General features: G+C 36.3%; 1 protein-coding gene across 1 annotated transcript in view; it reads right to left on the bottom strand.

The window, feature by feature from the left end:
• EXOC6 (exocyst complex component 6) overlaps positions 1 to 14,128 on the bottom strand; it is a 96,790-nt gene that overhangs the window by 23,464 nt on the left and 59,198 nt on the right. The window contains exons 19-20 of the mRNA XM_072870798.1: positions 11,329 to 11,470; positions 3,098 to 3,171 (exon numbers count right to left, since the gene is read on the bottom strand). Of these exons, the coding sequence (XP_072726899.1) occupies positions 3,098 to 3,171; positions 11,329 to 11,470 (216 nt within the window). The remainder of the gene's footprint in view (positions 1 to 3,097; positions 3,172 to 11,328; positions 11,471 to 14,128) is intronic.

The raw sequence follows: 14,128 nt of genomic DNA on the forward strand, positions 1-14,128 counted from the left end.
TAGGTATGACCTCAGGTCATACACTAAGACAAGTGGCATGAGTGGCACACAGTTACTGCAGCTGTACAGAACCATGACTCTATCCCAGTTTTCTTAGCAGCTGCTTGCTGCTTTAGGAGCTGCTAAACTAGCTGGAGCTGCAAGTTTCTAGATGATCATGACCATGTGACTCTTTATTAGTATGCACTATGTGTGATTAGCCAAGTCACCTCTGTAAGATGCTGAGATACTATGGTTATGGGAATAACACAAAAATCTTTATTGACTAGGGTTTCTACAGATTACTAAGATCTTTAAGGAGGATGTTAAGTATGACAAGAGCAAAGAGGGGATAGCATAAGGAGAAAGAAGTGGCTCATCAAAGGGGACATTGGTAAGTGCCTGCCCCTTCGTGATTCCTGGCCTCTTAGAGCTTCCTGCTACTAACTACTGTTCTCTTCTTAAAAGCAATTCTTTCTCATGCCAACTATTTCTCTTTCTGTTTGCTCATCTACGTCTGTGGAAGGAAGAAGGAAAGAAGTGGGCTTGCTGGGGACAACACGTTGTCCATACATTGTCTTCAGAGAAAGATGGAGGATCAGGAACTGTTAGGATGAAAATACCTATGGCAATTCTTTTCAAAGCTGCTCTTCCCCCCGTGGTAATCATCCAAGTGTAGCTCTTCCCTCTTTATCTTCCAAGCTGGCTCCTTGTAAGTGACTTTACTTCTTTAGTAAAATGTGCTACAATATTCTACTGCCCAATCCTCATTAATCTTACACGTTGCCCTAGTACAACAGAGAGAGTAAGCTGTTGTTGAGATAACTGGCTTCCATTAGCAACCATGTGATTGGCAGGACGATAAAGTCTTTTCCCTTGCAGGTCAGCTTCTTTTTAAGAAGAGGGCAATCCTGCTGATCCATCTTTTAGCTACAGTCTCTCACTGAGTCCCAAATCTCCTGCCTTTTAGCTTTGATACGGTTCAAGCTTTCCCCCTTGTATCAGCCCCTACCTGTCATCAGCTCCTCTGTACCAAACAGCCAATATCAGGAGTTTGACCTCAGGGCACAGTCCGGGTGGGCAGGTAAAACCTGACCACTGGACCTACTTCCTTATCTTTCATATCCTGCAATTCATGAAGAAGTATCAAATTCAAACTAAAAAACAGAAGCATGACCTTTTATAAGAACTTTCTGAAAAAGGCTCTGTTGCCTTTCTAAGTATTCTTGAAAAGAACTGTCATCCACCCTATTAAGATAGAAATGGATCACAAATAAGGAAGAAAGGGAAAACACTGCAAATCCTTACTAAACGGTAAATGTTTTTAATGTGTGCTTGCAATACCTTTTGGTGAGGCATGCAAAAATATAGTAAAAAACAAACCAAAAGAAATATACTAGAACTATTCTACATCTACAAGCTCCAATTGCAACCCAATAAACAGAGCTGCCCAGACTTTTGCTGTTTATAAAGTACCTGAAATCGATTACATTCCCATGGTATACAGAGCATCCTCTATAAAGTGTTACTTGTATCAAGAGAATTCTAAATATAAGTTGCTAACATAAACTGACAGCTATCATAAGCAACATAATCCCTATTTATGTGACATGCTCAACAGCTGGTGCTTAAAATATACAAAAATATTATTTATTTCGTGTAGCAAGTATGTACACACCCTGCCCTCCTGCATAGCCGGAAATCACGTTTTCCCTTGAAACAAACATAGGCTCTACAAGGATTTATACCACTTAGGTGGATGACAGAAATGGTGCCAAAATCTCTCAACATCCTTTCCCTTGAATTAAACTGACTTAGTACAAATTGCAAGATGTTCAGTAATTTCTAACATGGATAATAAAAGGAAAATAAAAAATAATCCAAAAGAGGAAGGCTGCTAGTCAAGGCAAGACTTGTGATATTTGAAGTCTGGCAGAGTACATCTTCACATACTGAATTCTACCTAATGTACAAGTATCACATGAACAAATCTTATGGCCACAATCCTATATCCTCCTCAAGTAGTCCACACTTACCCATTGTAGATATTGTTCATTGTTATATTACTGTGAGAACGTAACAGACAACTCTACCTTTTAACTTTTTTATTTAAAAAGACACTTTAATGAAGTCCTTTCTAACTATTAGGAGAAACTGGAATACTTTTGCCTCAGCAATTTTCCCTTCTGAAATGCCTTTTCATTATCTTGCTGTGAAAAACCTACTAAACTATTAAAAGCAAAAATATTCTTACTATATAGATAATTTGGTATGGAATTCTTTCTACATTTCTCTTATTTTCTGATGACTTTGACGGTCCTGAAAAATATCACCAACATCTGCAGAAAGCTAAAGACCCTCCATGTGCAGTTAATGATTCATTTCACTATTTAAATGACACTTATACTCACAATTTTGTGAAATAAGAAATCCTTTCTAAAAGCTTACTTCAAGTATGATAAGTTTTTGAAAACAAATTGCTATGGGTGGATATATAGTGTCAGAATTTACAGACAGCAGGGAACAGAAATAACTACATTAAATTAAGATAAGTAGATTTTAGTCTGGAAAAACCTTCCTTTTGGCAAGAACTGTGGAAAAGTGCCTCCAATATTAAGGCATTTAAAATTAAATTTGATATAGAATAAAGATCAGACAGTAGGAATAAAGCTGCTTTCTAACGGTTGAAAAGAATTCTATGTAACAAATTAAGGAAAGGAAATGCTAAATAATACCATGCCTGATTCTGTTCTCTAGGGAGTAGTTCTGTAGACAGGAGCAATTGCTCAGAATGGAATCAGGCCAGCACGCACCAGGGTAACATGTACACTCTTGTGAAAAGGCGTCATAGGATCTTTACAAAATTGTCAGGACCAAAATTCAATCTTATATCTATGTAACAGTACCACCAGTAGCACAGTGCCCCCTAACAACACATTGGAGAAACAGTTTTATGCTAAGTTACAGGGAATAGTGCCACTAATAACACTTCAAATAACCGCTTTTCAAAACTAATTACATGGGAATGCAAAAACATAAAAGGTTCTTGAATTTAATAACTTCAGCATTGGTCAAAAGGGGAAATTAGTAGGATAAAAAACAACAACTAGTGTCTTACTTGTCTGAGGTCGATGAAAGCTAACTGCAGGGTGTCTCCCTGGAATCCTGGCACAGGCTCAGAACTAGCAAACACTGCAAAGAAAGGTTAAAAATATTATGGATGTAGATTTTTTTTTTTAAATCTAACAGAAAATCAAGCTCTATGCAATATAAATGCTAGCTAGCATTAAAATGAAACTAGTTTGATAGAAATAGATTAAACTAATAACTCAGTGATTAAAAACAAACAAACCACAAACAACTTTTCCATCACTTTTCCAATAATCCCAAAGAATAATACCATCAGGAGTATTATTAAGAATTTTGCTTAAAATTCTAACCTAGTAGTAATGCTACAACTACAGAAGCCAACATCTTTTTTTGGCCTGAGGTGAATGATTACTGAAGAATTTCTAAATAATACCAATTCCATGGCTGTCAACATGTTTTCAAACATCTGCTTTTGTTACAGCATCTGCGCTATAAAAACCCCACCTCCAGCCGAACAGCAATAAAAGACAAACACTAAGGTGGGAGTTAGTTTAACGTGTAGACGACAGGTGGAAAGCTCTAAGTGCCACAGTCAGAGCAGAGCTGAAATGCCTGTTCACGCCTTTTAGCCAGCTTATCAATAATGAACTTCTGCACTTTTTGAACCCAAAAATAGGCTGTAAAAATTGGAAGGCAAAACTATATTCAAAATACAAAAAATGGTAACACTTACAGTAATGAAAAAAAGTCAGCTATTTGTTTAAATTAGGAAATGATCAATAATTGTCAAACATAAAAATATACTTTTTGTTGTTCTTATCCCAGTCACACGTTAATAACAAAGACGCTTGCAGAAACACCCACTGCCTCACATTCCCACTCAAGTTAGGCATCTTACTTCAAAAGAGCTTAAGAGAATTTTTCTTGTGCTCTTCAGTTAGAGCTTTTAGCAAAACAAAGTAGATATTACTGTAATAGTTTTAGAGAGGTATCATCTGAGGCAGTGAAAGGTAACATTTTTTTCCAAGTTTGAGAAACAGGTCATTCAACGGTAGAGGAAACAGAACATACGTATCCAAAAAATTTCCAGATCCAGTGCTCAACTCTACTGTGCCACATGGACTCCTACTAACATTTAAAAGTAATATAAAATCCTTAATAGATTTTTTTTTTAATGTTTAGTTAGAAAATTTGGATCATCAAGTGAAAGCAACATCCAGAAAGACATTGGTGTCTGAGCTAACATGATGGTAAAATAATAGGCTCAATAATTTACTTCTGAATGTATGGTTTCAACTTAAAGCAGACTAATGAATTCAGATAGACTATTCACAAGTCTAAAAATGATTATATGGAATGCAATTGTAAATGAAAATAATAAAGATTCTTATTTAAGTGGTACAAGAAGCTACTAAGACCATCTCAGAATATCTAAGAATAGCTTAGTAATAGAGGAATATAGCCAGAGTAGCAGCTTTACCAGTAGAGGCAGAATTTATTACTTGTATTGAAGTAGTGCAAAAATCTTTATAGACAGTCATGTAATAGGAAAATGAATTAAACTGGAATATGACTTGATTCTTCATCAACTAAAGGAATTAAAAAATAGCAATCAAACGCCCTAGGGAGAACACTGTAATGTCACAGACAAGTATTGGTAAGAGCTGGCAAATGCTCACTGATTACTGTATTCAAGTCTGAAGTTTAAATTGTCTGGTCTTCCTACTTTATAAGTAACACCAGCTTTCCAGGGGAGTTTTCAGGGAGTTTCCATCTACCACAAAGATGCTTTTTAAATTAAAAAGAAGAAAGATAAAAAACAGTATAAAAAGCATATTCTAAACTCAGCATTTTATACAGAGAATTTGCTTAATAATAAACTCTTTAAAAGCAGTAAAGAGAAAACAGTCTGTACAACCACCAACCTGCAGAAGAACGAAAGATCTCCAGGCCTATGAAAGCACCCTTCTGAACACCCTAGGCTAAAGGGTTGGGTGTCTCCATGGCTGTCTTCTGCAGGTATTTCATGGCCACGGAGACCACCCTGTCTTCAGGGACAGACAGGCCTATGATGCTGGCCCCTGTGGTCCGCCAAACATAGCGTTTAAAATGGGAACACCCTATTATTGCAGGGAATTCTTAGCAATGCCCCACAGCAAACAGCTAAAAAGAGATACATGGTTTGTGAACAATGGCAGCACACTAATAAGGAGGATAAGCACGATGGTCAGAAGGGGTCTTTCCTACATCCCCTGAACAAGGAAGGAGAACCTGTACTATTCTTGAAAGATAAGGCCCATCCGTATCTGATCCTGTATAACTTTCTGTTCATACACAGTACAGAGACTAGCTTCCCCCACTAGAATCTGAGCTCCTCCAGCCACTCCACAATGGTAGCACTGAGAGAAGGAAGCTCTACGGCAAAGGAATGGCTACAGAACTGAGAAGCGAATATAACTGAAAAGTGTGACCTGCAGCAAAACTTTTCAGTTAGCTACTAGCACTTCATACTTCGGGAGGTACCTTCCTATAGTGGGATACTTTTACTTGCCACAGGGCAAATATTTGCATCCTTTCTGTAGCTCATCGGGCTAACATAGTTTGGAATTTATCCTAATGCATTAAATAATGCAGTCTGATTTAGTTTCTCCGCATAGTACCTACTACCATTGCAGCTATAGAACAAGAATCACACAAGGTACCAAACTTAATTATTGTATAAGCTTTGTTCTCTCTAACTACAATTTTATATTATGAATGCATTTAGAACACCAGGGACGCTCATTATAGCACAAGCATGTATTCTCACATTTGGGTCATTTTTGACAGGTGACTACAGTAGAATTTGTTTCATTATTACAATTTCATGAGTTCAAAGGGCAAAAAGATAATCTACTTATGGTAACAGTCAGACAGTTCCCCCTCCGCCCTCAGCTCAGGGCTTTTAAATTTTGCTAACAATTTTACAAAGTTAATTAAATATTTTCTACTGCACACCGTTTTAGGAAGATATTACAAGAACAGGATTAACATTCTTAATGTCTTTGGCCTAAGGGTCCTTTTCCAGATAGTAATGAAACATTGTCATATATACATCTTTTAAAATATTCACCCCCTACATCCATTCTAGGCTTAAAGAGGATTTGGAGGGGTAGGGGGCTGGTTTGTTGGTTGCTTTAGTGTGCATAAGAGCATTCAGAAATCTTATATGAGAATGAAATGCAAAGATCACCATTAAACTGTCACATATAGGGGCAAACAACTGGCTGCTTGGCAGTTTGAATCAGAAACTTCAATGTTTTCAGGAAAATAAGTTGAAAATATGCATTACATGAATCTGGTATTCACAAGGTTTTTGTTAACATCTTCTTCCCCTGCACTTTGCTGATATTGTGTAGACCTTTTCTGTGTATATAGAACAGGATCTTTGGCACAATGTGTGTCCGCAACATGTACATTCTCAATGTCCTTCCTACAACAGCCAGTTTGGGAATTTACAGGAGGTAGGATCTAATGAAAAAAGTATGTAATAATACAAAAACAGGCTGGGAGGTAACACATACATGAGAATGGTAAATTTAAATATTGTAAAGATGACTACAGTCCATTTTCTTTTGAATACTTTGCTTTGATCTTTTAATTACATTTTGTATACAGGATATATGTGAATTGATGTATATATGTGTTAATGGATATCTTAAGAAAAAGGCTGTGTCTGCTAAAATGGAATTTAAGACATCTTTAACTGTAAATTGTACTGAATTTCTATGCACTTCTAGATTTAACAGGTCTCTTCATTTTATTCTCTCAAAACCTCATCTTTTAGCCATCATCCCGTTGTGCCTCTCTCTTGGTCTGGGAATTCAGTGCCTAATTCCTGACAAATAGTTTTGCTGCTCAACGGCAGAAATTAAAAATCAGAGTCCAGACTTTGGATCAAAAGCTAAATTAGGACAGTTTCACTTCAGCCTCATAGCATTGATTCACAGGCAGGACAGCAAAGCTACAAATGTATTTTTAAAGGAAGAGTGGAGAATCAGGTGACTATCTCAGCAGCCCTCAGCCACTTTGCAGCCCTGTTGGATGCTCCAGCTGTTCAAACACGCCTGGAGGGGAGCCTCGCTGAGGGAGCTGCCAGCTGGCCGGGCAGCAGCCCCCAGCCCTGCCCCCAGCACCAGCGAGATCTTGCTGCTTCCCCTCGCTCCCATGCTGCCATATGTGACCGGCAGATGAAGGATGGTCTCAAGTGAGTTAAGTTAACCTGAATTCCCAGATGAGAGAGGAGGCAGGTAAAGTGAGGGGCCTCCAGAGGAGAATATAGTGCCTTTTCAAGGAAAACCAGGATTTGTGTTCCTCAGCTTTTGGCATGCCCACCTGGAAATTACCTTCGTGTATGCTCAACAGAGAGCACTTGGGTCAAGATCTCTCTTGCTCTTGGATACTGCAGCTCTCCACACAGTCGGTGAAAAAGGAGGGACTGGCAAGAAGCCCTATGTAGGGCTGGTTAGGAAGGTATATTGCATCCTGCTTTGTGCTAATTCTCTGCTAACCCATGCTCATTTATAGGCAGGACCCAAAACCTTTTCGTCCTTGCACAGATTCATGTCTGGGTGAAGAAGGATGCCCACTCAACCATACCTCCTTCTGCCAATTAATCCTGTCTCACAATTCAGCTATGTTAAAACACAGAAATTATAAAAATTACATTTAACTCTTCCAGCAATCAGAATTTCTGACCAGTTCTAATTCCTTAATAAAAAGCTGATGTAAGGTATCTAGATCTGGATGATGTCTCTGAAAAGCTCATTTTGTATTATGTACACCTTACTTCTCATAAAGTGAGATACAGCAACCCACATTGGAATTTCTTCTTCAAGAAATAGCAAACGCCTCCCCTCCCCAACCCATTTCTCTCCTCAGGGCACTAAAATCCAATGTCCAAGCAAAAGACTATTCTTTGGGTTTTATTGAATGGGACCTAGTATGTTCTATTTTTCTGAATACTGTTGTAAGAATCCTAGTCATCCTAGTGGAATATCACCACTGAGAAAGAATGGTGTAAAATACAGAGGTAAAACACTGCTCTAAGTTATAAAATATGTAGAGAGAGTGGAGAAATACTTCAATTAGAACAGGACAAACTGAAATCAAACTGAAAGCTTTTGGAATGTTTGGAAGGAAACCAAAAAACTTACTAGAAGCAGAGCAAGAAGATGATAATTTTTTTTTTAATAAATCATCAGAGAAGACCACCTGATACTATTATTATTCTTGAGCAAAAGCATCAGATACTTACAGATTTTCTGCTCTGCTTTTTAAAGTTAGGTACTTTGCATAGAAATGCAGTGCAGGATAATGAAATCCCAGAGTTCACCACAAGATCACCTCCTTCCCTTCCACCTTCCTTTCTTGGAAGTCCACTTATTCTACCTATTTGCTGTGACTAAGAACTTCAGCACTTACTGACTTTAACAGATTGCTGACCATTAACAGATTGTTGGGTTGTTGGTTGGACGGTTGATTGCTTTTTAACAGAAAAGAAAAAACCTGACAAATAATCACATTTTCCTGCTTTTATTTAGATCTCCTCCAGTTCATATTAGAAAGAGTAAAAATGCAATGTTAAGGATCAGAATAAATATCTAGAATACTGCCAAGAATTTTTAAAAATATATCTTCAGATATTCATAAATTTCTACATCTCACATAATTTCTTAGTTCAAAATGCATCTGAGGATACTCCGCTGTGTCTATAAGTAAAATGTCAAACCCATGTATACAATACAGTAGGAAACTATGCAACAGTTGTGAATTATTCGCATGCTCTAAGCACTAATTGAAATGTCACTGTCGTATCCATTAATCCCAAAGTGTCAAAGAATAAAGCTGGGGGAGGGTGATGAGCAAGAACATAAATCACAGGCATCACAGTGAGGCCTGGAATGTGCCTGTGATGGACCTTATGAATGAAACTACAACAGCAAAGCAGTCTGAGCAAAATCTTGTGTCGATCCCTCGTTCCACAGATTGTAAAATATCATTTGTTGCAACATACTATTCTGACAAGCTTCCATAATTATATTTAAACTACTCAAAGGGTTTCTGTGCAAAACCAAATTTTTTCTAACGTGCTTTAAAAGCTTTGCAGAAAGGAAGAATAAAAGTTTATTTTACTTGCATCGGTACAGCCCATGCTAGAAGTTACGCAATGGTGGAAAGAATGCATTTTCAGTCTTTAAGTTACTAGTTTTCTGAAACTTTCTCATTTTGGCCCAAGGTTTCCCATGTCCTGTCCATGCCATATGCTCAGTATAACAGCTACATATTACAAAACATGTTGTCTCAAGGTTATATTTTAATCTTGAAATAATGAAATGTTATTGTGTCAGATTACATAAAACTCTGCTAAAAAATCTCTTCACTGATTGAAGTTTCCACTTTGCAACAACCAAAGATGGTAGAAAGAGTGGTAATAGAAATTAGGATGGTACATAACAGGGCAAAGGCTGAGAAGAAAAAGGTCTGAAAACAACCCAGATACCAGATGACAGCCAGACTCATTGGGACTTCTCATTACGTTGCTGTGAACATACTGTTCATACTGTGAAAGTCACCTGCAAGGCATGCATTTTATCCTCTGTACCACTAGAAATCCCTGAGTGAAACAATGAATTGGTTAATCTATACAGAGTAGTGAAGTACTGCATTGTTCACAGATGATATTTTAAATATTAGAAACAGGATAATATGGTAGTGGGCAAGCTTTCTTCTCTGTTACACTATTTGTTCAGAAGGCAGATGACTGTGTAGTGGGTGCACCAATTCAGCTTGTCTAGATGAATGATATCGGTGTTAGTATTATGCATAGTATGGAATTTCTGTTTTTACAACTGGGATCTTTTTGGCATCTAGGAAATGCACATACACATACCCCTACCCACCCACCTGAAAAGAACACTATTACATTTGCAGCATCAAGCGTACTAAAAGTAAAAAAAAAAGTCAAACCATCACCTGTTTGGCCAACTTGTGCAATCACAAGACAAACTTTAATGTCATGATCACAAATATTTTTTCAATTGGACCTTGATAACCCCGTCAGTTCATTCCACGCACTGAAAGGCCTTCAGGCGGTATAATGAAGGACTGTCAGAAAGATGCCTGCTCTACCTGTTACAGAGTTTAGCTGGAATGTAACAAATAAGGCAGGAGAAGGAAAGACAAGCATATGGTTAAAATGTCAAAAATGCCCCTTAACTCTGTCTCTGGACTCCCACAAGAATCCTTTGTGATGCTAACCAAATTGCTTGTAATCAAATTTCCAGTTTCCCATAGGTGGCTGCTAATTGAGTAGTCATAAATTTCTTCATGTGTCCAAACTAAAAACCTCAGGATACGACTTGCAGAACTGCCCCATTTTACAGCTGTCACCAAAATCTTTGAGATCCATGCTTCAAACACATAAGGGGAAAGATACTTGGAAAAAACAGAGTATAAGATTCTAAAAATATGCATTGAAAAAAATGCTAGTGAGCCTTTTCACTGTATCTCAGTCATCAATTATAAAACCAGACCTAAAGCCTATTCATAACACAATGATGTTATGGAAGTAACTTCCTTCATACAGATTAACAGCTCACCCACAGCGGTGAGCTCCATGCAAAACATGAGGAAATTAATCCTGCCTTCAGTGCTGGATTGAACCAGTTTTATAAAATAATTCTGATGCCATATTTTGAACAGTGAGAATAAACAACATCTGATGTTTACTAAATGAGTACTATTATTCTGCACAGTAAGGCACTAGTAGTTCTAGGAGGGAGGAAACCCTATGTAACAGCACATTTAAAATTTGTATCATAATAAACAAACCCAAGAGAGAAAATTAAAATTTCACAGACATTTGACCTTTTTTTTCTCAACTATAAAAGCACAATATTTACGTAGTGGGTTTGGGCAATTTTGTACTAGACTATAGTCTTTTTACTGGATATAGCAATTACAATCCCATTAGGAGTAACAACAGATGTACGTTTCAATCAGATACTTGAGTTAAAAAAAAACTTTCATTAAAAAATTTCCCAGAAATGTTAACATACTTACTCATAAATACTTTTACAAGAAGCTGTATTGTAATATTTTTTTTTAAAGACAAAGCTTTAGTAGACTACGGAAGAAGATCACTATATGGCTTACATTACAGATTTTCTTTTCAGTGTTAAGACAGATATAGATAGGAATTCTGGAACATCTACTTACGTTCACACTGTATCACATCTAAATTAAACTGCTGAATTGCTCCCATGCTTATTTGTTTTAATTCACTGTCCAGTAGCATCTGCATTAGGGACGTTGAAAGATGCTGGCAGGCTGACATGCAAGCTGTCTGGGCCACTTTTCCCTAGTAGAAAGAGAAACAGGTTTTAAGATAGAAACAAATGCTACTTCACTAAAGAACTGCTTATCTGATTTGATTTTAATATACACCAAAGTCTTAATGATGCAGGACTTAGATTAGAAGGAGAAAGATCACATTTGCTGTTATTTCTTTGACCTGTTAGCTCAGTTTCTATTAAATCAATCGGGGAACTAAATTAAATATATGTTAAAGCAATTATTGATATTTCATCCAGAAATCCAACAGGAATGCAAGGACATTTCCAAAATAATAACAATATAAGTTGCTAAAGCATATGAACAGCTTTGTGGATTTGTTTTATTTTTGTTTACCCAAACAGAGCGAAAGCAAGAATGTAATGAAAATCAACATGCTGCACATTTCTAACAATAGTCAGTTAAAAAAACCCCAAACTTTATATAAACCAAAACCATTGCTTTCAGTTGGGGCATTTCTCATAACAGCTTGTGCTAATTATTGGCACTTAAATTGCTTGAATTCCACCTCAAAGCTTGTTGCTAAATTATTTAAAATATTCATGCTTATCCATCATCTTTTCAGGTGCTTAATGAATCAGTGCTGTCACTAATCAACTACTTACAAAATTAAATGTAGCCCTCTGCAGTACAAAACAGAAATAATTTTCCAATCACAGTCTAGTTAATAACATTTCTCTTTACGATATATATGTAATCGAGACAAATAATTTTCCAAACATGAGACCAAAAAAGAAAGCAAAAAATCAGACATTAATTTGATAAAATTATTAAAAATTTAGCACAGAAAATTTGAAAGATATGGAAATTCTACCTTAGAATTAAGAAAACCAATTAAGACCAGATACCCAATCAGATGGCACCATTCTATTTATAGCACTGCACTCTTTTAAAGCAGAGCGATCTTGGCTTTCAAATGCAATTATATGAATCTCTAGTTTAATGTACTTATTAAACCATGCTTTTCAACTGATGTCTATGCTACAACATCTATTGAAACCTATCTATTAACACGCTTACACGAAACAAACCATAATTATGTAATACACCTACTGGAGCACACACCACTACCATCTTACTTATATCCATCAGTAAAGTGATGACACCTATTCTCTAAAGCAATGGTTCCCCAGCTGTCTTCTGCAAAGTCAGGTTGATCAATTCACTGTTGACTCACAGAAACACATAAGCAATGAAAAATGATAAGGATAGACAGCAGTTCATTGTCCCAAAAAGTTTGGAAAGGTCTGCTCCAACATCTGAAGAGCCAGATCTTGTCCTTAATAAGGCACCTTGCTCACATCATTGAATTTTCATGTATACATGTAAGAGAAAGCAAATTTGACCCTAAATACTTTGTACTTTAAAAATCCATTCTTTGTTAAAAATGTAGACAATACAATGGAAAGTGTTTGCTGTCCTCACATGTCACACTGAAACATTAAATGGCTTTTGCTAATACCTCTTTAGCGTTAGGATACCTTGAACCGTTAGGAGCTTTATAGCTAAAATGAGATGTCAGTTTCTTAATTGAAAATCTCAGAAAAGCAAGTAACATTTTTGACCAAAATAGATGAACTGACAACGAGGAATGTAAGAAACAATGCAAGAACAGCATGCTTAGAAGTCTCCCAAACCCAATGGTAATTACACTGGGAGACATGCAGCTCTATTCCCCAAGCAGAACATTATCAATATGAATGGAAAAAAAAGAAAAGAGGAAGGAAAGGGAAAAAAGAAGGAAAAAAGGAGGTGAGAAGGGGAATCAATGGGTCACAGTTAATTTAATTACAGCTTCGAAGGTTTGAAATACTTAATGGAAATGTCATTTTGATTTAATGGAACAACTAGTGCATCTCTGTTTAATGTACTGCTCCATCAAATCAGCTCCATGTCCTATTTATGCTGCCACTATAATGTAATAAAAGTTCAACCAGATTAATAGGTTGTCAAGAAACATTTTAACATTCAATGTATTTTATATGCAAACAATGTGTACTCCTTTATTATTTTAAACAAAAGACAGAATTTTATATTTCTAACAAGCATCTGTAGTTAATTGTTACAATCTGGCAAATATCAATAGTACTGGAGCACAAGGTAATGGTTACAATACAGAAATGACATGATAAAAGCCACTTGGACTTTAAATAAGTATCAATACATGTACGTTTAATGTTCATTTTAAAATTTCATAAAATGGAAACATCCTAACATTTAAAGTATTTCCAACTATGTAACTTGAACTACAGGCTTATTGTTCACATAATATATCAACAAATAATAGAATTTTACTCTACACAGTTTGTACTTACTTAATACAGTCACTCGATTTGCTTAGATCTAGAGAAAAAATGAAGCTATGTATGTCAATCAAAATGCTGAATTTTAACTGAGAGAAATGTGAACTTTACTTTTATCCTCATCAAAATTTGGTTCTTCCCAGTTCAAAATACGTTGGATATATGATACAAAAAGAATGAAATTCAAATTTGTGTTTGACAAATGAGACCTAGTCAAAAACCTCTCTCCAAATTTCCACCATCCACCAATTACTCAGTTCCTTGCTATCTTTTCATAATGCATTTTGAAGAGGAAATTTAAGGATTCGTGAACATAACAATAACACATTTCTTTTCCAGAATTAAACAAATCTCAGTTAGTT

The sequence above is a fragment of the Ciconia boyciana genome, chromosome 8 (assembly GCF_034638445.1).
Source record: "Ciconia boyciana chromosome 8, ASM3463844v1, whole genome shotgun sequence".
NCBI lineage: Eukaryota > Metazoa > Chordata > Aves > Ciconiiformes > Ciconiidae > Ciconia > Ciconia boyciana.